The following is a 26,908-nucleotide window of genomic DNA, read 5'->3' on the forward strand; positions in this document are numbered from 1 at the left end:
CATTAAACCAGACTGATGATTCAAAAACCTTCGAGAGAAAACGTTCTAACACATTTATATTCAATGTAAAGATTTTTTTTTATTTTCCTGGGAAGTTCTTTTTTGTTGCCAACCTTCCATTTTATTTTATTTTAACTACTGTCATATTGTGAGTTAACAAATTATGATCCCTCTTCAAGTTATCGACTGAAACAACGGAGTGGCACCCACTAAGAGTTTGTATAATGATGGTGAAGTCATTTTGTGGGGTGACAAGATTCCAGATCATTTGAAGTAACATACAATGAAGCAACAATAAACCGCTAGGGCGGCCTAAAATCAAGAGAATAATCGTAAACAATGCACAATTTCGTTATATCATTCTCGAGAGTCAACGAAGAACTATCTAGTTGCTATTGGTTTTATCTGAGAAACCACTGTAAGATCCACAGGGGAATTGTGTGGTTTTGACTAGCAGAACATGATTACGTTGCCAGCTGGTTGCAGGCAGCCAGCTCTCCTGTTAACTGTCTTGTTTTTGTAAGGATCCATTTTCGTCTTTACCTGTATTTTTTTGAAATGTGTGTCTCTCGATATGGGAGTTTTCTAATTACGTGTTCTAGACTTTTGTTTGCTAAACGTCTTGTCCTTAAGTTCTGTCTTGGTTAATGCTTCTGTTTTTCTGCTCGTGATATAGGGTTTTATTTTTTGAGTATTCTTAAGTTTTGTGCACTAGAGGAGTTGACAGAAACTATGGCGATGTTCGGAGGTAGACATGTATTAGTACGCTGTTATGCGATACTTTGATATCTTTATTTTCCGAACACCTCAGTTGCTGCTTTAATAAATGCAGAATAATTGTATTCGCTTTTACTAAGACATTTTTCGGGAAACTATGACGATATTCGGAGGTAGATATGTACACTAATGGCCATTAAAATTGTTACACCAAGAAGAAATGCAGATGATAAACGGGGGTGACTGGCATATTGTGACGAGCCAGTTGCTCGGCCACCATTGACCAGATGTTTTCAATTGGTGAGAGATCTGGAGAATGTACCGGCCAGGGCAGCAGTCGAACATTGTCTGTATCCAGAAAGGCCCGTACAGGACCTGCAACACGCGGTCGTGCGTTATCCTATTGAAATGTAGGGTTTCGCTGGGATCGAATGAAGGGTAGAGCCACGGGTCGTAACACATCTGAAATGTAACGTCCACTGTTCAGAGTGCGTCAATGCGAACAAGTCCGCAGCTCGTGGTCGTGCGGTAGCGTTCTAGCTTCTCACGCGCGGGTTCCCGGGTTCGATTCCGGGCGTGGTTAGGGATTTTCTCTGCCTCGTGATGACTGGGTGTCCTTAGGTTAGTTAGGTTTAAGTAGTTCTAAGTTCTAGGGGACTGATGACCATAGATGTTAAGTCCCATGGTTGGTTGGTTACTGGTGTTTAACGTCCCGTCGACAACGAGGTTATTAGAGACGGAGCGCAAGCTCGGGTTAGGGAAGGATGGGGAAGGAAATCGGCCGTGCCCTTTCAAAGGAACCATCCCGGCATTTGCCTGAAACGATTTAGGGAAATCACGGAAAACCTAAATCAGGATGGCCGGAGACGGGATTGAACCGTCGTCCTCCCGAATGAGAGTCCAGTGTGCTAACCACTGCGCCACCTCGCCCGTAGTGCTCAGAGCCATTTGAACAATTTTTTTTGAATGCGAACAAGAGGTGACCGAGACGTGGAACCAGTGGCACCCCATGCCATCACGCGGGGTGATACGCCAGTATGGCGATGACGAATACACGCTTCCAATGTGCGTTCACCGCGATGTCGCCAAACACGGATGCGACCGTCACGATGCTGTAAACAGAACCTGGATTCATCCGAAAAAATGACGTTTCGCCATTCGTGCACCCAGGTTCGTCGTTGAGTACACCATCGCAGGCGCTCCTGTCTGTGATGCATCGTCAGGGGTAACCGCAGCCATGGTCTCCGAGCTGATAGGCCATGCCGCTGCAAATGTCGTCGAACTGTTCGTGCATATGGTTGTTGTCTTGCAAACGTCCCCATCTGTTGACCCAGGGATCGAAACGTGATTGCACGATTCATTACAATCATGCGGATAAGATGCCTGTCATCGCGACTGTTAGTGATACGAGGCCGTTGGGATCCAGCACGGCGTTCCGTATTACCCTCCTGAACCAACCGATTCCATATTCTGCAAACAGACATTGGATCTCGACCAACGCGAGCAGCAATGTCGCGATACGATAAACTGCAATAGCGATAGGCTACAGTCCGGCCTTTATCAAAGTCGGAAACGTGATGGTACGCATTTCTCCTCCTTACACGAGGCATCACAACAGCGTTTCACCAGGCAACGCCGGTCAACTGCTGTTTGTGTATGATAAATCGGTTGGAAACTTTCCTCATGTCAGCACGTTGTAGGTGTCTCCACCGGTGCCACCCTTGTGTGAATGCTCTGAAAAGCTAATCATTTGCATATCACAGCATCTTCTTCCTGTCGGTTAAATTTCGCGTCTGTAGCACGTCATCTTCGTGGTGTAGTAATTTTAATGGCCAGTAGTGTAGTTTCCATTGCGCTGAGAAATATTGTACGATTGAAGGTCGATGCGATCGGTAGCGGCTGCAGACTGTAAACACGCCTCGCGCGACCCGCAGGCCGCGTTACCGTGCTCTATGCAGCATGCACGGCCTACACTACGTACGTAAATCCTCATCCGCCTTCTTTAAAGCAAAGTTTGAATCACAATAACAACATGCGTCACATCACTATACGCGTCTTTTCCAGAGCGTTCGAATGATGGTAAAAAAAGGTATAGCGTCCCATTTAAAAAACATGTACTTGCCTCATTATCTCGGTCAATATAAATGCTGTGATTATTGTGCATGTAGCAACAAAATGGCTCTGAGCACTATGGGACTCAACTGCTGAGGTCATTAGTCCATGTAGCAACGTATGTGCCCCATAGTCACCTATGATTCGCCGAAAAACCGCATGCCGATACGTGCAATCACCTCGGGAATAAAGGGGGTGTTACGTCTTACAAATTTCTGTAATCAGTGAAAAACTTTAAATTCACCATGTACATTCAAGGAAGTGTTAAGTTGAACGTGTGCTTTGTAGAACTCAGCCAGCGCCACGAACGTCGTTCACGTGCAGCGATCGTGCGTTGAGGCTGGCGTGGGACGCGGCGTATGGGATTCGCGGCGGTTGTCCGGCCAACAGACGCCGGATAGCCCGCGGCCGTATCTTGCTCTGCTGGACATTGCTCCTGGCGTGACGTCACGAGAAGACTGCGCCCGCCAGGTGTGGCATGCCGGCGGGCAGTCGCCTGTTGGAGCAGCAGACACTCGCAGCCGGCCACACCTGCAGTTACAGCGACAGGTAGGAGGCATAGCGCGGCGCCACTGCAAATGCCAAGCGTGTGGAGGCCCAACCGGGCGCGGGCGACTGCTGTAGTCATATCGACCGTTGCTAATCCGGCGACATCTTTAGTCAGCTTTACACCGTAGCGAGTAGAAGCGAACACAAGCGAACGAGCATTTGCGGACAATTAATCAGTGCTCACTACCAGTCGCTGCAATCCGTGAACAAGTGTCTACACTAGAGCACTGGTTGGCGACCTTTTGAGACCATTAACCCTGACTGCAATCACACCAATATTCAAGAAAGGTAGTAGGAGTAATCCCTTAAATTACAGGCCCATATCGTTATCGTCGATATGCAGCAGGATTTTAGAACATATATTGTAACACCCCACCAGTCACTTAGCTGGTTTTGGCGTGTGTTCACCCCAACTAATTGACTAACAGATCAACAGAGAGTGCAAACTGACGCAATATCGGATAACGCAAAAAAGTAATATGGCCCTGTGACTCCTGATTGAACTGCAGTGGCAGTGTTGACATTAATTTATTCAGAATTGATCACTTTTGTTTTATTCAGCTATTCAGCACCAGATGCAAATGTGGAACATAAAATTAATTAAGAAAGTGACTTGGGATTTCAACTACTTGATTGAAATCAGATGCAGTCGATTAGCACAAATTTATTTTAACTCAAGACCTTCAATCATGACATTACAAGACTCTCCTAACAGGCAGTGGTAATAAATTGCATTTGCATGGAGTAAAGTGCGATAAATCAAAAGTAATTCGTATCGACTGACCCAGGCATAATGCGAAGTGCGAGAAGAATTCTACAATACACAGTTCATGAAACCCTCGTGGAAAGTTTGCCGACGTGACCCAATAAATTAATCAATGGCCGGAGCGGGCACAATATGACCGAATACAGCTTGGCGGAGTGGCGTCGCTGTGTGGACGTTGGCCGACCTCGTGGTGCTACAAGGCTGCGCTCGTCTATTCACTCCTAGCTATCTTGCTCAGTACATAGCTGAACCAAAATTTCCTATCTCCAAGCTCAATCGTTCCCTTTGCTAAGTCCTGAACTGCAGAAATGCTCACTCTTTCTCAGGCAAGCTGAGTCAAGAACGCCACGTCCACACTCTAGGCAAGCTGGGAACGGAAGACTTCTACTGAGACTTCTGCCAGTCTGCTCTTCGCATCGGTTTCCCCTCCAGCAAAATCACTTACGCCAATTGCAGTGCAAGTTGTGTTAATTATGCATCACTTCCCAGTGCCGACCAATACCTGCTCTGGGAAGTGAACAGATTCCCACAAAATTTCCCTTCCTCTCAACTTCTTCTATTTAGCTCCCCCCAGGCCACCCATCAAGGTTAGCGTCTGCACAAACACCAAGTTTTCCGGAATTCTGACTCCCAGGAGAGTACTTCAAATTCCTTGGTCCTACATTCCCATCAGAGGTCAGCGTATTTCATGCTGTCGCTCTTCACCTGATTTACTTCAGGCTCTGCGGACCGTGAATTCAACGTGAAGTTCCTATAGTCACGAACACGCATATTTTGACCTCTGTTGACCGCTCCACCGTAGCTTGCGCGGCTTTGTCGCATGTTTCACAGAAAACGGGACAACGGACATTTATCAACAGGCGTACAAGCTCTCCGTCTGTTTCCCGGTACACCAGCATGGAGTTGGGGTCAACAACCCACACACTGTTACTCATATTAAGGTGGCTGGAGACCACGCCGCGTTACCGCTTTCTCAGAGCTTGAGCCGCCCTAAGCTGCCTATTGTCGCTTCCCTTCACCGTTCCCCATCCGGCCACGGTCAACTCGAATACTTCCCTGGGGTAAACTAGCGTCCAGTAAATCGACTCGTTTCCACAAAGTTTTCATGTTGTGTGAATTAAAACCATCACCCGACATTAATTATTCCACTACGTCCATACTATACCCTCTAGAAGATGCATTGTGCCTTGTCAGTCATTTAGTTCAGCCCTACTGTTCGCTCAGCGTGAGTTAGGTGACCTTTAATGACTTCATGTAAAGGGCATAGTTCTTGCCATCTTACAATATTGTGTTCGAACATAATGAATTACCTCGAAGGAAACGCTCTATTGACACACAGTCAACATCGGTTTAGCAAACATCGTTCTTGTGTCTCACATTGTCATCTATAAAAATGAAATCGGAGCAGAATGCATCCCTCAAAGGACGCACGTAGGGAAGGAGAACAGTGTCACAGTAATGCTGACCGGTGAGTATACCGCGTTCAAACATATAGAGGTAAGTATGCTCATGCACAACTAGCTCTTTATTCGCATGAAGTGCTGAGTGCTATTGACAAGACATTTCAGATCGATTCCGTATTTCTGGATTTCCAGAAGGCTTTTGACACTGTGCCACACAAGCGGCTCGTAGTTAAATTGCGTGCTTATGGATTATCGTCTCAGCTATGTGACTGGATCTGTGATTTCCTGTCAGTTCGTAGTAACTGACGGGAAGTCATCGAGTAAAACATATGTATATATATATATATATATATATATATATATATATATATATATATATATATATATATATATATACGATTTGGGAGACAATCTGAGCAGCCGTTTTCGGTTGTTTGCAGATGACGCTGTCATTTATCGACTAATAAAGTCATCAGAAGATCAAAACCAACTGCACAACGATTTAGAAGAAATATCGGAATGGTACGAAACGTGGCAGTTGACTTTAAATAACGAAAAGTGTGAGGTCATCCACATGAGTGCTAAAAGGAACTCGTTAAACTTAGGTTTCACGATAAATCAGTCTAATCTAAAAACCGTAAATTCAAGTAAATACCTAGGTATTACAATTACGAAAAATTTCAATTGGAAGGGACACACAGAAAATGTTGTGGGGAAGGCTAACCAAAGACTGCGTTTTATTGGCAGGACACTTAGAAAATGTAACAGACCTACTAAGGAGACTGCCTACACCACGCTTGTTCGTCCTCTTTTAGAATAGTGTTGCGTGGTGTGGGATCCTTACCAGATAGGACAGACTGAGTACATCGAAAAAGTTCAAAGAAAGGCAGCACGTTTTGTATCAGTGCGAAATATGGGAGAGAGTGTCACAGAAATGATACAGGATTTGGGATGGACATCATTAAAAGAAAGGCGTTTTTCGTTGTCATGGAATCTTCTCTCGAAATTCCATTTACCAACTTTCTCCTCCGAATGCGAAAAATATTTTGTTGACACTGACCTACATAGCGAGGAACGATCACTACGATAAAATAAGGGAAATGAGAGCTCGTACGGAAAGATATAGGTGTTCAAATGGTTCAAATGGCTCTGAGCACTATGGGACTCAACTGCTGAGGTCATTAGTCCCCTAGAACTTAGAACTAGTTAAACCGAACTAACCTAAGGACATCACAAACATCCATGCCCGAGGCAGGATTCGAACTGCGACCGTAGCGGTCTTGCGATTCCAGACTGCAGCGCCTTTAACCGCACGGCCACTTCGGCCGGCTATAGGTGTTCATTCCTCCCGCGCGCTATACGAGATTGGAATAATAGAGAATTGTGAAGGTGGTTCTATGAACCCTCTGCCAGGCATTTAAATGTGATTTACAGAGTATCCGTGTAGATGTCCATGTAGATGTACATATTAGCAACTATCCCCAGCCCAGTTTGAAAACTTTTATTTTTTAAATGATTAAACATTAGTGATATTGAAACGTCCCCTTTTGAACAATTATACACAAGACTGTGCTTATACTGACACACAGTATTTTTAGCGCAACGCAATCTGACTTTCAAGATTCCCTACAAAAGAATGGCCCTGACTAACATTAAACTATACCTTTCACAAATCACTTACCTCGCAAAAATCTTCGCTGCTCAAGCTACTGCAATACAGCGAGCGCCACTACTGCCAGCTAAATAAAAGATACAAACTATGGAAGGCACTAACTACTGATAGGGATAGTTAGCAAATGAAAGATATTAATAGAGAACAAACAATGTATTTACCGGGATATCATCATATATGTAGCAGTTCATGACAAATTACAAAACTCCGCCATCTCTCTCCCCACATCCACCACTGCTGGCGGCTCACCTCCAACTGCCCAACGCTACGCGCTGTTCACAGCCAGCTGCCTAGCACTACAATGGCGAATATTACAAAGTAGGCTGTTTAGGTTTTTTTTATTGGTAACGCCACCTCAGTATGAAAATCACTGGCTGTGCTGTGTGCAGCCTGTGGCTGCTTTGCATTGTTGTAATATTCGCCATTGTAGTGTTAGGCAGCTGGCTGTGAACAGCGCGTAGCGTTGGGCAGTTGGAGGTGAGCCGCCAGCAGTGGTGGATGTGGGGAGAGAGATGGCGGAGTTTTGTAATTTGTCATGAACTGCTACATATATGATGATATCCAGGTAAATACATTGTTTGTTCTCTATTAATATCTTTCATTTGCTAACTATCCCTATCAGTAGTTAGTGCCTTCCATAGTTTGTATCTTTTATTTAGCTGGCAGTAGTGGTGCTTGCTGTATTGCAGTAGCTTGAGCAGCGAAGATTTTTGCGAGGTAAGTGATTTGTGAAAGGTATAGTTTAATGTTAGTCAGGGCCATTCTTTTGTAGGGAATCTTGAAAGTCAGATTGCGTTGCGCTAAAAATACTGTATGTCAGTATAAGCACAGTCTTGTGTATAATTGTTCAAAAGGGGACGTTTCATATGGCGACCCTGCCAGGATACCTCACTGGAATCTTCTGATTTTTTCTTGTAGTTTGTGTAATTAGTGTAGATTTTGTTTATTGCTAGCGCGTAATTGTAGAGAAAATCTCCTTTGTAGTTGCAGTCTTTCATTGTTGTACAGTAAAACAGGTGTGGCACGCATGTAGATTTGCACCAAGTATTTCGCAGCTGCAATTAACTAGATATTATTTTCAGTGTTATGTTAATGTGTTCTCTTATTTTTGCTCTTCAAATTGTGCTTTTCTGTGTTGTCGTGTGAAATACTGTGACAATAATGGCGTGTGAAAAACGTAATACTAGGCTCCAAACTAAATTGAGAAATGACAGTGAAGACGAAAGCAGTGTGTTAGCGCCGCAGAGTAATGAATTAACTAATGTTTAAAGTAGTAATTTGGTAATTGTGCATAGGGAAATGGAGCGGGCGGCAAACAATGGTGTAGACAGTGAAACAATTAGAGAACAGGGAAGCATTATCGATCGATCGGTCGGCAACAGCTCGCCTCAGGAATCCGAAATGACAGCCAGTGATTTTCATACTGAGGTGGCGTTACCAATAAAAAAACCTAAACAGCCTACTTACAATATTTCTTTGTTGTAGCTGTTTTATTAAACCACAAAATAATGAGTCGAAGAGACAATTGTCATTGCTTATAACTAACGACTTTTCTTGGATTTGGTCTGTTGTTCGTCAGTGCACATGGTAAGTCACACTGCAAGTCTATTGAGTTCCTTGTTTGTGTTCTCATTGCAGTCATAGCCAAAAATCTGCTTTCATATCAATGACTCTTGAATGTCATATTTCTTTTTTCCGTGCTTTGTTTGAGTAGTATGTGTGTTAGAATGAAAGCTGAAGCAACTGCCAGTACATTGTGAGTGTTATGTACAACTCTTAGCCAGAAAAGAAAGCGTAACTGTCCACAGTGACGGTAGACACTTGTTACAAAAAGTTCTTCCCCTGCCCCACCCATGTCCCTAGCGGGAGTTGCTTCATCCAAACCCTGCACCCTATTAAAAATAAACCAAGTTAAAATGTCTGCACTATACTTACTGTTTATAAACCACGTAATAGCTAGACTGCTTGCTTCTGGACTGGCAGAAATTGAAATACTTCAGGCTGCTAAAGGTTTGTGTCTGACCGCCGCCACTAATAATAGTTACTAATAATACAGTTTACAACACTATAGTCGCCAATATGTAGTTACTTTTGTGTATTGTATCGACGTATATGTAGTTACAACTGTGTTGTGTTTCAAAGTCAGTTAAGAAGCGATTTCTGGTACACTGCAGGAACTACCTACAATGTGGAGAAAAAATTTTCACGTGACATAAGCACTTTATAGGTGTCTCACTCTTATTCTCATATATGCACGGTACATGGCATAAAGAATGTGTAGGGGGTGGATATGTGAAGAATGTCACTTTAATTCTTTCGTCTCCCTAGCAGCAACCCGAACTCCTGTGCCACGCAGTAATTATAGTATTTGGAAACAGTAATTATTGGTCTTCTGCAATCAATATTAAGAATCTTACAATATGTATGATAGTAATAACAATCTCTTAAACAGAGTTTTGAGACTGAGACATAAGGAGAACCGTCTTGGTTTCCACCCCCTCAAAAAGTTTCATTTTATCGTTCAGGGGACGATTACCCTCAGGTTGGGAACTTCTGCACTAGAGGGATGTAAGAGAACATAAGGTAACGAGCATAGCTTATTAACAATGCGTTATTGTTTTTTGCCTCTAATAATCGGCACGCAGGATACAAAACACACACGCACATAGTGTTTCATTTCTGCTTTTTCGATTCTGTTGCCGAGTACATTCCAATCGAAGCATCCAAATGAATGCACACATCTAAATGGATGCGCAGTCGGACACGGGAAGGCACAATGAAATTTAAACTACAGATCATACTAGTAAGAGGTACATAATTTAGCAGCTGATCTAAAGTACGTGGACACCTATTAGTGGAAATTAACATGCCGTGTTCCCACCCTGGCCGGCCGCTGTGACCGAGCGGCTCTAGGCGCTTCAGTCCGGATCCGCGCTGCTGCTACGGTCGCAGGTTCGAATCCTCCCACGGGAATGGATGTGTGTGATGTCCTTAGGTTAGTTAGGTTTAAGTAGTTCTAAGTCTAGGGGACTGATGACCTCAGATGTTAAGTCCCATAGTGCTCAGAGCCATTTGAACCATTTTTGGAAGCTGACATATCTCATCCGAGAGGCTTTTCAGTGGGGTCAGGTCGGGAGTCTGGGTAGACCACGCCATGTCAGGAATGCTGTTGTTTACAAGCAGATGCTACTTTATGATAGGTCCACCGCCATGCAAGAAGTCACCATCTCCGTAGCCGGCCGCGGTGGTCTAGCGGTTCTAGGCGCTCAGTCCGGAACCGCGCGACTGCTACGGTCGCAGGTTCGAATCCTGCCTTGGGCATGGATGTGTGTGATGTCCTTAGGTTAGTTAGGTTTAAGTAGTTCTAAGTTCTAGGGGACTGATGACCACAGATGTTAAGTCCCATAGTGCTCAGAGCCATTTTTTTTTTCACCATCTCCGAACAGTTCCTCTACTGTGTGCATTAAACAGTAAAATGTGTTCATATGCTTCCGCTTTTAGCGTTTCATTAAGCGCGATAAGGGTACCACACCACAAACCGTGGAAAACGCTACCACAGCGTGGTGCGACCTCCTCCCTACTTCACTGTTAGCGCTACACTTGTTGGCAGGTAACATTCTCCGGGCATTCATTACACCCGAACCTTTCCACTGGTTTGCCACAGCGTATAGTGTCATTTTCATCTTCACAATTCACTCGTTTACAGTCATCCACTGTCCGGTGGCTTTGCTCTTTACTCCACCTCAAGCCTCGCTTAGCACTGGCTGTAGAGGTGTTTGGCTTATGAGGAAATGCTCGGCCATTGTACCCAATTCTTTTTACGTCCTTACGTTCAGTTATTGTGAGTGGTTGTCTCATGGCAGCGCTTTGAAATACAAAAGTGAATACCTTCACTGATTTCATGCGATTTTTACACCCTTTGCAATGCTCGACGGTCCTTTTACGTCAGTACACGAGGTCTGTGTGATCTTAATTAAGTTGTGGTTGTTACTTCGCATTTACACTTCGCAATTACGTCATCAACAGTCAACTTGGACAGCTTTAGATGGGTTCAAATTCCCCTGATGAAATTGTTGCGCAGATATACTGCGACTATTCCACGTTCAGAATCGCCCTACTGACCCACTCTGCTGTTATTGCGTCTCCACTGGCAGCACAAATCTCCCCACATCCCTTTACACTGGGATGTGTATAGAAACACCCCTATGTAATGCGGAACTGACCACTTCACAACTTCAAGAGGTTGTAGATTCTGTCTTGATGAAGACATCGATGATAGAAATCTGTGTCCGGAAACGTCATCAAACTCCACAACAGAGCATCAAAGTTCTAGGCACAACAAACTGCACTTTGTATACTGACAGGCCGTAGGCATTCAGTGATCGCGACTGATTGCCACAATCGCCAGTGGAGATGATTGAGCTAGTTGCTGCGTTGCCTGGGTGGATGACGGTTTCTGACTCGTGTTTCCATCCGCAGTTTCCTCTTCTCCTGGAACCAACTAAAATCACCATTGTTTTTCGGTATACATGAAAAAAAAAACTGTTTATAGGAAATCCGTGTCTGAAACTGATATCCACCAAGGCACCATGGCAACGCACTCGTAGGAGGCAAGGCCTGTCTATGCAGCAACTTGCTCTGTCCTCTCCACTGAGGACCTTGGCAATCAGTGGCAATCACTGGAAAACAAACAACATTGCGAGACGTTCCGCCTATGCTCCATCAGCGTGCGAGGTCTCGTTTGCTGCCGAAGAGGTAGTCTAGTGGAAGGCGCCTACACATATAACATCGACGCTCTGTAGCGTCGTTGGATGATGTTTCCTATCCTCGATTTGTTCCTCAAAGCTCACTCCTCAACCCCTCTGAGTTTGTCGCAACATTTTCAGGATACCCTTTATATCCAGTGGTGGCATCTCCAATCTCCAAAAACCTTCGTTAGAATCGTTGAGGGGAACGATTTTTAAAAATAATATGAAGGCCTATGTATGTGTAAGAGTACTGGGTGGTTATAATTAAAGTGCAACTACGCACAGAGGTCCAAGGTGGGCTGTAATTATTGTATGGCAGTCAAATTTAGTTTGTATGCTAGTGCGTTAACGTAGAACCGATTTGCGCTGGTAATAAATTAGTTCTGATTCTGGCCACCAGGTGAAAATCTGACGCTGTATACTGTTTGTATGACGATACGACACCCTTGCTGTCATTCAACAAGCCATAACGTTAGTGAACGATATGGCTATCGAGAAGGGAGACTGTGCGCTGTTAGTGAAATTTTTTCATGTGAATGGCAGCAATTACACAGTTGCATTGATAAGAAGGTCTGAGGAGACGCCCAATGTCATTAAACGGATTAAAGAAGGTGATAATGAGATTCGAAAACACATGTGAGCTTGATGTTGTACATGGAGGAGGAAGGCGACCTATCCCAGTGGAAGTTATTGACGAGGTTGCTGTTGCTGTAACTGACCATACAGCATGTGCCCTGGGTAGCGCTAGTGGTCGGGCAGTGTCATGAGAATTGTTCATCCCATGGTTGTTGTTGTTGTTGTTGTTGTTGTTGTGGTCTTCAGTCCTGAGACTGGTTTGATGCTACTCTATCCTGTGCGAGCTTCTTCATCTCCCAGTACCTACTGCAACCTACGTCCTTCTGACTCTGTTTAGTGTATTCTTCTCTTGGTCTCCCTCTACAATTTTTACCCTCCACGCTGCCCTCCAATACTAAATTGGTGATCCCTTGAGCCGGCCGCGGTGGTCTCGCGGTTCTAGGCGCGCAGTCCGGAACCGTGCGACTGCTACGGTCGCAGGTTCGAATCCTGCCTCGGGCATGGATGTGTGTGATGTCCTTAGGTTAGTTAGGTTTAAGTAGTTCTAAGTTCTAGGGGACTGATGACCACAGCAGTTGAGTCCCATAGTGCTCAGAGCCATTTGAACCATTTGATCCCTTGATGCCGCAGAACATGTCATACCAACCGATCCCTTCTTCTAGACACGTTGTGCCACAAATTTCCCCAATTCTATTCAATACCTCCTCATTAGTTACGTGATCTACCCAACTAATCTTCAGCATTCTTCTGTAGCACCACATTTCGAAAGCTTCTATTCTCTTCCTGTCTAAACTATTTATCGTCCACGTTTCACTTCCATACATGGCTACACTCCACATAAATACTTTCAGAAACGACTTCCTGACACTTAAATCTATATCGATGTTTTCTCTTCTTCAGAAACGCTTTCCTTGCCATTGCAAGTCTACATTTTATATCCTCTCCACATCGACCGTCATCAGTTATTTTGCTCCCCAAATAGCAAAACTCCTTTACTACTTCAAGTGTCTCATTTCCTGATCTAATTCCCTCAGCATCACCCGACTTAATTCGACTACATTCCATTATCCTCGTTTTGCTTTTGTTGATGTTCATCTTATATCCTCGTTTCAAGACACTGTCCATTCCGTTCAACTGCTCTTCCAAGTCCTTTGCTGTCTCTGACAGAATTACGGCCGGCCGTGGTGGCCGATCGGTTCTAGACGCTTCAGTTCGGAACCGCGCGACTGCTGCGGTCGCAGGTTCGAATCCTGCCTCGGGCATGGATGTGTGTGATGTCCTTATGTTAGTTAGGTTTAAGTACTTCTAAGTTCTAGGGGACTCATGACTTCCGATGTTAAATCCCATAGTGCTCAGAGCCATTTGAACCATTTTTGACAGAATTACATTGTCATCGGCGAACCTCAAAATTTTTATTTCTTCTCCATGGATTTTAATACCTACTCCAAATTTTTCTTCTGTTTCCTTTACTGTTTGCTCAGTATAGAGATTGAATAACATCGGGGATAGGCTACAACCCTGCCTCACTCCCTTCCCAACCACTGGTTTCCTTTCATGTCCCTCGACTCTTATAACATCCCATGGTTAACAGTACGAAAAGCTTTGCGATATATTTTACACTGGCAGGCGTACAAGATCCAGACGGTGCAGCAACTGTAACCTCTTGATCTGCAGCAACGTTCTGAATTTGCTCTTCGGTTTCTGGCACGGATCGAAGTTGATAATATGTGCTCAGGCAATATTCTATGGAATGATGAGACACATTTTACGCTTCAGGATGCACCGAATACACAACTGCCCAATTCTGGGTGCTCGAAGAACTATTGCACTCGCCGTATTTGCTTGTGTAATGTGGATTCACAAGCACCTTTATCGTCAGTGCGTTCTTCTTTGAAGTGGATACACCAAGAAGGCCTGTCAGGTGTCCCATGACGTCTGCACATTATCGAGACCTGCTTGTGATTCCTGCTTTGGAAGAGCGCAACTGTGTGAAAACCACTGTTTTCATGCAAGATGGGGCCACACCTCAGATGGCTTGTCCAGTGAAAGATCTGCTTATGGTACGTTCCATAAACGTGTTACCTTCAGAAGTTTTCTAGATGGGCTGCAAGATCACTTGATCTTCTTAATCCATGTGAGTTTTAGCTGTTGGGATATCTAAAAAAAGAAAAAAAACACCTCATTTACCAGGGACACTGATTTGAAGGCCAGTGTGCAGGAACACGTGGCTCGTATTGCATCGGAACTGCAACAATTCTTCACGAGATTTTATGGATGAGGCATCTCGTCGACGCCTTCAATGCTCATACTGAACAAATTGCGTAAGCGGCAGTTAATAAAATAAACATTATGGCTTACTCACTTGTTTGACCCATTCTGCCCACGTCCCATTTTTAATCAATTACATATGGAAACATTAGAAGACTATTCTGGACTTGCGGTATGTTTTGAGAGACGACGCCCAGACAGCAATCAGTCTAATTAGTGAACCTTCCACCTGACTACCTGTCCCATGTGTCCGCTAAATTGATTTCACACTTTAACCCTTTGAGCCTCATTCTTTTCTAGCTGAACCCACCATTATATATATATATATATATATATATATATATATATATATATATATATATATATATATATATAAGAACCAGTGTCTTTGGCATGAAATCAGTGATGACACTGCAAGACAGAGACTTCTAGTGGTATTAACCGACCACGGCATTACTGCACTGGGCCTTCTGTGGCCGATGTCGGAAACACGCGGTGACGTTAAGTAAAGAAGTACAGTGGTGTCTAAGGAAAACGCATTGAACTGGGAATGATTTCAAGACAGTTGCGCATATACTATCAATTGGTTCAGCGAGTCCTTGTGAAATATCCCGATAAAAACTCTGTGGTAAGCCAACCGAAGACCCCTCACTCCCAGGTGCTACATATGGTAGTCGACTAAAGTACTGACGTACGTCTGTGAGTGTAGTGCACTGCAGAAATCACTTATAGCGTTCAGAGCAACAGTCGTCGTGGAGATTGTGCTATGCGATTGTAGGAAATTCTGACAAATTTTATAGTGGCCCTATTGGGAGATCACTGACGGTGAAAGTAAGTATATGTAAGTTATTGCAACATAAATTTGATTTTCTACTACGGGTTTTATGAGTATTATCGAAATGAAACCACTGCAATAGTATATATTGTGAAAGATAATTTATTAAATTTTAGGCCGATTTTTGATTGTTATTTACAACTATAGTTTTAAGTATTATGACTTCAAATAAATGTGTGTGAAATTCCTGAGGGACCAAACTGCTGAGGTCATCGGTCCGTTAGACTTACACACTACTTAAACTAACTTATACTAAGAACAACACACACACACACCCATGCCCAAGGGAGGACTCAAACCTGCGGCGGAAGGGTCCGCATTATGACTTCATGGAAGCTTCGAGATGTGGGGATTTTTTATACCAAAAATACCAAATTGATTTGAAATACATCACATGAAATGATGAATGAAAGGTTGAAAAGCGAAACCATCTCTTTAAAAAAATTGACTGTTTACTTTTCTCCAGTGCTTACCCATAGTCATTGCTTGCTATGATAATAAACGTTAATTATGCGAAAAATTTTAAAATTGTGTTTCTTCATGTTGTTAGTAGTCATAGTCCGCCTCCGTAGTGTAGCGGTAGCTTTACCGCCGACCACGCAGGGGGACTGGGTTCGATTCCCGGCAGGGAACTGGATGTTGTGTTATTTTCATCATCATTGACTAGCAAGTCGCCGAAATAGCGTCAACTGAAAAGGACTTGCAATACGGCGGCCGAACTCCCTTCCGGCCAATAATGCCATAAGGTCATTTCCATTTATTTGGTAGCCATAGGGTTAACTGTTTGTTGCTGACAGCCTGTATTAGAGGCTATCACAGTTATGAGAATCTAAATGAACCTCTGTGCTGAAACAATGTTGATGATATGTGGCCCAGTGTCATGGCGCATTGTCATCCATAAAGAGTGCATCGTTATTTGGGAACAAGAAGTCCCTGAATGGCTGTAAATGGTCTCAGTTGGCTTAGCTGGTTTAGAGGACCCAGTCCATTCCATGTAAGCACAGCCCACACCATTATGGTGTCAGTGGTGAGAAGTAGTGCCTGAAATTTGGCATTTTCGGCGCACTCTTGCACCAAGGATCTCGGAATATTGACTTCTCTAATGATTTTAGGAATGGAATATCCCATGTGTCTAGCTCCGGCTACCACTCCACTTTGAAAGTCTGTTAATTCTGGTCGTGCGCCCATAATCACGCCAGCAACTACTTCACATGAGTCACCTGAGTACAAATGACAGCACAGCCAATGCAGTACACTTTTATACCTTATTTGCACGACACTACCGCCATCTGCGTATGTGCATATCGCGTCCCATGGGTTTTGTCACCTGCATGTACTTCAGAATGTTCGGCACTTACTTACATTTTCAGTGACATGAGAGAAAAAGTCATAAAACTTTTCGTACAACATTCTGAGCAGTTGTATGTTGTATTGAGAAACAAAATTATAATGCGTAACAAAACGATGCTTTCTTTACTGAACCGCCCACAAATGTCCCTAATTTTATTAATGAGACTTGTTCTCTACAACTGTAACACTCGTTTCTGCTGTTTGCTTTCACGAAGTTACCCCTGTAATCTGCGGAAATAGTTGTTTCGATTTCCAGCAGGTGAAGATAATTTGTGTAGAATTTAACAGAATACTCTACCCGTATAACTTATTTATATCACCTTGTTGTGTTGTTGTGGTCTTCAGTCCTGAGACTGGTTTGATGCAGCTCTCCATGCTACTCTAACCTGTGCAAGCTTCATCATCTGCTAGTACCTACTGCAGTCTACATCCTTCTGAATCTGCTTAGTGTATTCATCTCTTGGTCTCCCTCTACGATTTTTACCCCCACACTGCCCTCCAATACTAAATTGGTGATCCCTTGATGCCTCAGAACATGTCCTACCAATCGATTCCTTCTTCTAGTCAACTTGTGCCACAAGCTCCTCTTCTCCCCAATCCTATTCAATACCTCCTCATTAGTTATATGATCTACCCATCTAATCTTCAGCATTCTTCTGTAGCACCACATTTCGAAAACTTCTATTCTCTTCTTGTTCAAAATATTTATCGTCCATGTTTCACTTCCATACATGGCTACACTCCGTGCAATTACTTTCAGAAACGACTTCCTGACACTTAAATCTATAGTCGATGTTAACAAATTTCTCTTCTTCAGAAACGCTTTCCTTACCAATGCCAGTCTACATTTATATCCTCTCTACTTCGACCATCATCAGTTATTTTACTCACCAAATAGCAAAACTCCTTTACTACTTTAAGTGTCTCATTTCCTAATCTAATTCCCTCAGCATCAGCCTACTTAATTCGACTACTTTCCATGATCCTCGTTTTTCTTTTGTTGATGTTCCTCTTATATCCTCCATTCAAGACGCTGTCCATTCCGTTCAACTGCTCTTCCACGTCCTTTCCTGTCTCTGTCAGCATTACAATATCATCGGCGAACCTAAAAGTTTTTATTTCTTCTCCATGGTTTTTAATACCTACTCTGAATTTTTCTTTTGTTTCCTTTACTCCTTGCTCAATATACAGATTGAATAACATCGGGGAGAGGCTACAACCCTGTCTCACTCCCTTCCCAACTACTGCATCCCTTTCATGCCCCTCGACTCTTATAACTGCCATCTGGTTTCTGTACAAATTGTAAATAGCCTTTCGCTCCCTGTATTTTACCCCTGCCACCTTCAGAATTTGAAAGAGAGTTTTCCAGTCAACATTGTCAAAAGCTTTCTCTAAGTCTACGTAGGTTTGCCTTTTCTTAATCTAGCTTCTAAAATAAGTCGTAGGGCCAGTACTGCCCCACGCGTTCCCATATTTCTACGGAATCCAAACTGATCTTTCCCGAGGTCGGCTTCTACCAGTTTTTCCATTCGTCTGTAAAGAATTCGCGTTAGCATTTTGCAGCTGTGACTTATTAAACTGATAGTTCGGTAATTTTCACATCTGTCAACGCCTGCTTTCTTTGGGATCGGAATTATTATATTCTTCTTGATGTCTGAGGGTATTTCGCCTGTCTCATACATCTTGCTCACCAGATGGTAGAGTTTTGTCAGGACTTGCTCTCCCAAGGCTGTCAGTAGTTCTAATAGAATGTTGTCTACTTTCGGGGCCTTGTTTCGACTTAGGTCTTTCAGTGCTCTATCGAACTCTTCACGCAGTATCATATCTCCTATTCCATCTTCATCTACATCCTCTTCGATTTTCATTACATTGCCCTCAATACCCTTAGTTAATCAGGTCTTCAGACTTTCCGGCAGCAGCATAAATTTTCCAATAAATCCACAAACACGTGTCTCCACTATTAAACAAAATGATTTTGTGCCAGCTCAGGTACAATTAACGTACTTGTATCTTTCATCACTAATGGCAGTACCGTGCAGAACACACTGTAGTTGACCAGTACACTGGGTGTTGACCAGAGCATCCACAAATATTATAAATATGTATGTATGTATGTGCTTATGTTCAGCATCTCCTCCTAAACCACTGGACCCATTTCAACAAATTTGGTACGCATGTGTCTTTCTGTCAGGCAACAAATGCTGTGGGTGTAAGAACTACCTGCCTGTCATAGTTTAGGAGATGGCATAAGCAACGAGATGCGGGAAAAATACTGGATCACCCGTGAAGTTTTAATACATTTATTCTTTACTACAGGGATTCTCTTAGAATCGAATCAACTTAGGGAAATCCGTGACATCGGTTGGTCTTTTGACAGCATTCAACTGCGAAGCGCAACGGGCTGTAGACGAAAACAATGACCGTCTATGGAGCTATGAATATGTGTAGCCATAGAGAGGTTTTACAAAATCGCGTTGTAGACACGCGAAGTAGCTGCGCTCATCGTACAGAAACTGTTTCGTAATTTAAAAAGTGATTTCACTAATACATAGAATTTTTCCGATGTTACACTATAAACACAGTTCATTTTCTGTTTTCATCTATAACAGAAAACTGACGCAATGAATACACGAGGTTCAAATGGTTCAAATGGCTCTGAGCACTATGGGATTTAATATCTGAGGTCATCAGTCCCCCATAACTTAGAACTACTTAAACCTATCTAACCTAAGGACATCACACACATCCATGCCCGACGCAGGATTCGAACCTGCAACGGTAGCGGTCGCGCGGTGTGAAATAATAACACCAATATTTCATCAAACAAACTCAAATATTAACACATTTTCAAGGTGGCGCGGTTCCAGACTGAAGCGCCTAGAACCGCTCGGCCACCCCGGCCGGCAACACATGGAATGCGGTGTTTGTAAGCTAGTTTAACAAACAAAAAAGCAAAAGTATGCTGGTGTCACAAAGTAACACTTCAGTCACAAAGCTGCCCAGTTTTTCCGCATTTCATTTTACATACATCGAGAAGCCATGACATAGTTTCTTAGAACATTGTAATGCGGGCAGCCACAGCCCTTAAACTGCATAATGAACGGAAGTAAAACGAACTGCAAGACAGCTGCAACTAGCAAAAACTTTACTGTCACAGCCGGTTTCGCTGAATTAAAACAGAATCTTCAGGTGAATTACTTAAGAAGGAAAAGATCTTACGTAATACGGGTGATCAAAATACTATAAGAATCTTTTTAAAAAATTTTAACCTCTCAATAACAATGTCAGTATGTTGCGATTTTAGCTTGTGTGTCCTCCATTTCATGGATTCCACACGGATACGCTTATCGGCCTGACGTTTATTCATAGTGGTGTGCGGGTGAGTGAAGGGGGAAGGGAAGGGTTTAAGAAAGCGTCGGTGGATGGGGTTAGCCATTTAGCTCGTTGGAGGCCCCAATTTTGATCATTCCTTATCTATGTGTTTCATTTTCAGTGATTGTATTTATATATAGCTTTTTTTTACTCCTGGAGCGCCACCGCACTATTCGCCTCGATGTCCTGTTTTATTTATTTTGACGACTTACCCTCTTGAGGCATTTGATTTTTGACTGCGAACGTTGGGGGTGTCTCGGTGCGCAGCTGTGTGACTGTTGGTAAGTACGTTTTAATTCTGATATTTCTGTCAGGTTAAATATTTTACGTAAGATGTATTAAAATATCAAAAAACCATAAGAAATCTCCAAAAAAATTTTAAAAATTTTCAAAAATTTTTTGAGAGTTTGGTATGGCATTTCGATCATCTTTTCTTTCTTATACAGTTCACCTGAGGATTCTGTTTTAATGCAGAGAAACCGGTTCTGGCAATAAATATACACTACTGGCCAATAAAATTGCTACACCAAGAAGAAATGCAGATGATAAACGGGTATTCATTGGACAAATATATTATACTAGAACTGACATGTGATTTCATTTTCACGCAATTTGGGCATTGAGACAAACAGAACCTGGATGGCGTGTACAGGTACAGCTGCCCATGCAGCTTCAACACGATACCACAGTCCATCAAGAGTTGTGACTGGCGTATTGTGACGAGCCAGTTTATCGGCCACCATTGACGAGACATTTTCAATTGGGGAGAGATCTGGGGAATGTGCTGGCCAGGGCAGCAGTCGAACATTTTCTGTATCCAGAAAGGCCCGTACAGGACCTGCAACATGCGGTCGTGCATTATCCTGCTGCAATGTAGGGTTTCGCAGGGATCGAATGAAGGGTAGAGTCACGGGTCGTAACACATCTGAAATGTAACGTCCACTGTTCAAAGTGCCGTCAATGCGAACAAGACGTGACCGAGACGTGTAACCAATGACACCCCATACCACCACGCCGGGTGGTACGCCAGTATGGCGATGACGAATACACGCTTCCAATGTGCGTTCACCGCGATGTCGCCAAACACGGATGCGACCATCATGATGCTGTAAACAGAACCTGGATTCATCCTAGAAAACGACGTTTTGCCTTTCGTGCACCCAGGTTCGTCGTTGAGTACACCGTCGCAGGCGCTCCTCTCTGTGATGCAGCGTCAAGTGTAACCGCAGCCACGGTCTCGGAGCTGATAGTCCATGCTGCTGCAAACGTCGTCGAACTGTTCGTGCAGATGGTTGCTGTCTTGCAAACGTCCCCATCTGTTGTCTCAGGGATCGAGACGTGGCTGCACGATCCGTTACAGCCATGCGGATAAGATGCCTGTCATCTCGACTGCTAGTGATACTAGCCCGTTGGGATCCAGCACGGCGTTCCGTATTACCCTCCTGAACCCATCGATTCCACATCCTGCAAACAGACATTGGATCTCGACCAACGGGAGCAGCAATGTCGCGATACGATAAACCGCAACCGCGATGGTCTTCAATCCGACCTTTATCAAAGTCGGAAACGTGATGGTAGGCATTTCTCCTCCTTACACGAGGCATCAGTACAACGTTTCACCAGGCAACGTCGGTCAACTGCTGTTTGTGTATGAGAAATCGGTTGGAAACTTTCCTCATGTCAGCACGTTGTAGGTGTCGCCACCGCAGCCAACCTTGTGTGAATGCTCTGAAAAGCTAATCATTCGCATATCACAGCATCTTCTTCCTGTCGGTTAAATTTCGCGTCTGTAGCACGTCATCTTCGTGGTGTAGCAATATTAATGGCCAGTAGTGTATCACCAATTACAGCTGTCTTGCGATTCATTTCACTCGGATTCATCATGGTATTGTTATCAGAATGGAAAATCTGTATAAATGAAACAGAACGCAGGCAGCTAGCAGTTGTCGTTGCTGCAGAGCTATTCAGAATGGTCTTTATAACCTAAAGCACTTTTGCACTCGCATCGCAAAGAAGACAAACTGAGAACGCTTAGCGATTCAAATGGTGTAACGTGTTTAGCCTAGATACGACTTGTGTTGGTGAGACGGTGTCCCGTGTTGCAGGATGGACCCCTCTGGCAAGGTGGCGCTGATCACGGGGGCGGCCGGCGGTCTGGGCAGAGCCTTCAGCAGGGCGCTGCTGACTGCAGGCGCCAAGGTGAGTCGCTACTTCTGCTCATATCTCACTTACAGCCTCGGCAAGTATGATGCCAAACAGCCTGAACACTCTATGGCTAACGCTACCACTGCCTTGTTGTACGAACCTGCTCTACGTCTTTCTCCTTTTAGACTTCTCTTTTGTCAAGTTTTAGTATTATTCTTATTATTACTACTTATTTCCAAAGGCAAAGAAAATCTGTCAGAATATTTTCTTAGAATTAAGAGAGAGCTTGCAGCAGCTAATTTTGTCACATGAAATCACCGCATTCATAAAGAAAAAGAAGTCACATAATTCCTAGTAGGACTCGCACATCGAGGGTTCCGTTCAAACGTAATGACGTATACTGACGGTTCATTCATCCCGCAAATGGATAATCTCTACGATTTTTGCCTGTTATCGATATCGATACTGGTAAGATGTGCGTGTACCCATTCCTGAGGAAATGGGGTCTTAACATATGAAGAGACAGACGGTCGCATAACAAATGATAAAAAAATATATTTCCGTGTGATATAATTATAAATCAACAATTTTCGGGTGCTTTTTCTTCGGTTGTATTGCGAAGCTTTGCTTCTTACCGAGTATCAAGGTTCTATGCCAACGGGAAGAACCCTACATGTTTTGATGAGTGAGTTATCGAGTATCGAAATAGCGAATAGCGTTGACATAGAAGCTTACATCCGTTCCTGACAGAAGGCTCGTAACAGGCGCACAGGCACACAGAAAATTAAATAAGAAATGACAATTTTTTGTGTGTGATAGTACTACAAATTGACAGTTTCTGGATTTTTTCCCCTTGCTTGTCTTGCGAAACCTTGCTTCCTACCAAATTTAATGATTATAAGTCAACGGGATTTACCCTATAGTTTCCGATGAGGCATTTTGCGACTATCAAAATGTGTGACGTAAATGGCCATATCTTTCGATTGCATTGATTTAGAAGCTGCCTTTTTGCACTGCCGAGGGACCATAGACGTCAGTAAGTGACATAAATTTCAACTTCATAACGTCTATCTGTTCGTGAGAAAAAGGGTTTGTAACAGTTGGATAGACAGGCAGACAGAGAGATGGATGGATGGCCAACAAAATGACTCTGTAGGGGTTCTGTTATTACCGACTGATGTACGGAACAATAAAAAAATAATGGAAAAGCGCATGGAGACTATGGTGCGTCAAGGGAAGTAGTTAACAACGGAAGAGAAGTAAATATGATGAATTTATTTACCCGATAAATGCATGAATTAATTGCAGAATATATTCAATGGCAGGATAGTGGGAAAATATGGTCAATCAACAAAGGACACTGCTGACAAATCGTTTGTGGGCCCCTTGTTGGAATATTAGTAAAAAATATGGAACCCCGTACCTAATTATACTGACATCAGAAACTGGACGTATACGAAGAAGGGTGGTCCGAATGGTCACAGGTTTAAAATTTCCATGCAAAAAATGTGCCAGAACCGTTGACCATTCCGTGAAAGCCTATCTATAAACATTCATTAAGCAGTATTAAGTGAAGAGTCTAGCCGTATTATCAGTCCTGTACGTATCTTGATCGCGGACACAAGATTAGAGTGTTTACAATATGCACAGAGGTATCTAAGGAGCCATTCTTCCGACGCTCCATATCGTGTATGGAACGGGAAGAAAACTTAAACACGCAGTACCGTGCTATGGAGGAATAGGAGGAGGAGGAGATTAGAGACAGAGGACAAGTTCGGATTATGGAACGATGGGGAAGGAGATTGGCAGTGCCCTTTTAAAGGAATCATCTCGGCACTTGCCTCAAGTGATTTAGGGAAATAGCGGAAAACCTAAATCTGGATGGGTGGATGCGGCTTTGAACCGTCGTCCTCCCGAATGCGAGTCCAGTGTGCTAACCACTGCGTTACCTCGCTCGGGAATACCATGCAGAACACCGCCTTGCAGGGTAAGGATCCAGAAATATATCCGAGGAAGAGTTCTCCAAAATTAGAACAATGCTTTAATTTTTCTGCTTCACAAGACCGGGGACAGACTACTCACAGAGTTTCGAGAGCCAGCTTTAAGTGATGAATCTAGGCATGTACTACAGTGCTCCACGTGGTGACCACGAAGACAAGATGGGACTAATTACAGCTCTCACAGAGGCGTCTGAGCACTCATTCTTACCGCGCTCCGTACCTGAATGGAACGAAAAGAGGCTCTAATAACCGATACTATGGGAAATATCCTCTGCTATTCACTTCACAGAAGTTTTACGAGCATATGCGAGTGTCGGGACATTAATAGAGGCAACTATTTATTCACAACTTACACAAAATGGATACATGTGTTTAAGTTTTTCTGTCCTTCACCGCAGTCATCAGAATTTCGTGTAACACGTTGTTAGCGATGTGGGAGGCGTGGGAGACGCAGCGCAGCTGTGTTGATGTTCGAGTCGAGCGGTCTGCTGCCTGAAGAATCTCAGAAATAATTCTGAAGCGAATGTCATGAAGTTCGTCCTGCAATTTAAGAATCAAATTGAACTCACAAGGGCTTATGTGTGGCGAGTTTGGCGGGTGTACTGCTCTTCCCTGCACCATCGACCGAAAAATTCGATCACAGCTTCCGCTATATAAAATGAAGTGCGGATCATGCAGGAGGAGTCGCCTCTTCTTTCTCTTAGTTGGCCGCAGGCTACGTTCCAGAAATGTAGAGCTTAGAGAGAGAAGCCGCCCAGCATTGTGCAGTACAATGCCGGGGCGCCTACGACCTAGGTTGTGAACGATTTCTTCGCTCGATGAGGCTGGAAAATCACTATCTATTTCGTATAAGTTGAAAATAAATAGTTCCGTTTATTAAAGTTTAACCCTCGTACATAGATGTAGATGCAGACCAGTAACAATGAAAGTTAGTCAGGTCTGGAGGGGCGCTCACATGACTTAATGACTCAGCCGACTGCTTGCGTACAGCAGGAATTTTTTTCCAGATCGTGGCGTCGGACGCTGACGAGGCGGCAGGGAAGAAGGCCGTGGAGGAGCTGGAGAAGCAGTTCGGAAAGGGGAAGGTCGTCTTCGTCAAAGCGGACGTCACCAACAACAGCTCGCTGGAAGGTAGCGCCCCCTCTCTTTAACCACTGGAGGTGTCTTCCAGGAGGCCTCCAAGGCTCTTCATGTTATTGATTCTACTGCTCATTCTGCACAACGCTAGCAAAGTAAAATGTCATATCTTCCAGTTTGGTAGCTAAATAAGAGGTTGAGGGTTGGGTTGTTTGGGGAAGAGACCAGAAAGCGAGGTCATCAGCCTCATTGGTTTAGAGAAGGATTGGGAAGGAAGTCGGAAGTACCCATTCAAAGGTACCATCCCGGCATTTGCCTGAAGCGATTTAGGGAAATCACGGAAAATCTAAATCAGCATGGCCGGACGTGGGATCGAACCGTCGTCCTCCTGAATGCGCGTCCAGTGTGCTAATCACTGCGCCGCCTAGCTCGGTCTAAATAAGATTTTAATGTGTTTTGCAAGAAATACATGTTACAGTAATTCTTTAGATTAGTTCTACTTACCATTCTGTAAGCCATTACTAGTGTGATCTCCCTTCCAACTCCTGTCTAAGCACGCTGTTCTGACGTCGTGTGATTCTACTTACACTCGCCGTGAATCAGCGTCAGATCCAACGCAACCTCTTCCCTGTTTTCTTGGAAAATTGTATTTCACTTTTCATAAATATTTCTTTTTGAAGTAAATGACGGATAAGAGCAAGCGAGAACTCCGATACAAATTTGGGATGCCGTTGGTACATTAATTACAGTGGTAAAACAGTCCCTCAGCGACACGCAAATTTCTCCTCAATGCCAAACAGCTCATAAAATTCGCAGCTACCTTACGGTTTACCGCACCGAAAAGGTACTCACTCTACCATTGAAGAATGGCGCCATAGAGACCTGGGGACGAGGACTGTCTGCCGGACTTCAGGGTGCTAGTACCAAAGGTTACTTCGTCGAGCGACTTCACTCCGCTGCCTTCTGCTTTGAACAGGGTGGACACGTTAAGCAGGCAACACAGCTCACAAAGTTGCCAAACATATTCTCCGCCCCCGCTCCCCCCCCCCCCCCCCCACACGCCGTGCAGGTGATGTTGGCTACCTTACGGTGCATGAACACACTGTTGTGCAAATCTTAATGACAAAAGTAACTTTCGCTTGATGTGTCTCTGTAACGTAGCTCGATCAAATATGGACTATACATAGTTAGGAAGAATTGCTACGGTACAGCACGGAAGGTTACTCGAAGTAATAGGACGAATGAAAGTGACATTTTTGTTCAAAGTCAATAATTTCACTGGTTCAAAAATGGTTCAAATGGCTCTGAGCACTATGGG

The 26,908-nt window shown here is 43.8% G+C and overlaps 1 protein-coding gene and 1 non-coding gene across 2 annotated transcripts in view; one reads left to right on the top strand and one right to left on the bottom strand.

Annotated features, from left to right (window-relative positions):
- Positions 1–1,574: 1,574 nt before the first annotated feature.
- Trnae-cuc (transfer RNA glutamic acid (anticodon CUC)) lies at positions 1,575–1,647 on the bottom strand. The gene has a single exon. It is a non-coding gene; the product is annotated as a tRNA-Glu (tRNA).
- A 1,626-nt stretch (positions 1,648–3,273) lies between these two features.
- The window catches only part of LOC126251730 (15-hydroxyprostaglandin dehydrogenase [NAD(+)]-like), a 77,697-nt gene continuing 54,062 nt past the window's right edge, over positions 3,274–26,908 (top strand). Inside the window, exons 1-3 of the mRNA XM_049952335.1 lie at positions 3,274–3,378; positions 22,474–22,567; positions 25,521–25,644. Coding sequence (XP_049808292.1) covers positions 3,308–3,378; positions 22,474–22,567; positions 25,521–25,644 — 289 coding nt within the window. The 5' untranslated portion in view covers positions 3,274–3,307. The remainder of the gene's footprint in view (positions 3,379–22,473; positions 22,568–25,520; positions 25,645–26,908) is intronic.

The sequence above is a fragment of the Schistocerca nitens genome, chromosome 4 (assembly GCF_023898315.1).
Source record: "Schistocerca nitens isolate TAMUIC-IGC-003100 chromosome 4, iqSchNite1.1, whole genome shotgun sequence".
Classification (NCBI taxonomy): domain Eukaryota; kingdom Metazoa; phylum Arthropoda; class Insecta; order Orthoptera; family Acrididae; genus Schistocerca; species Schistocerca nitens.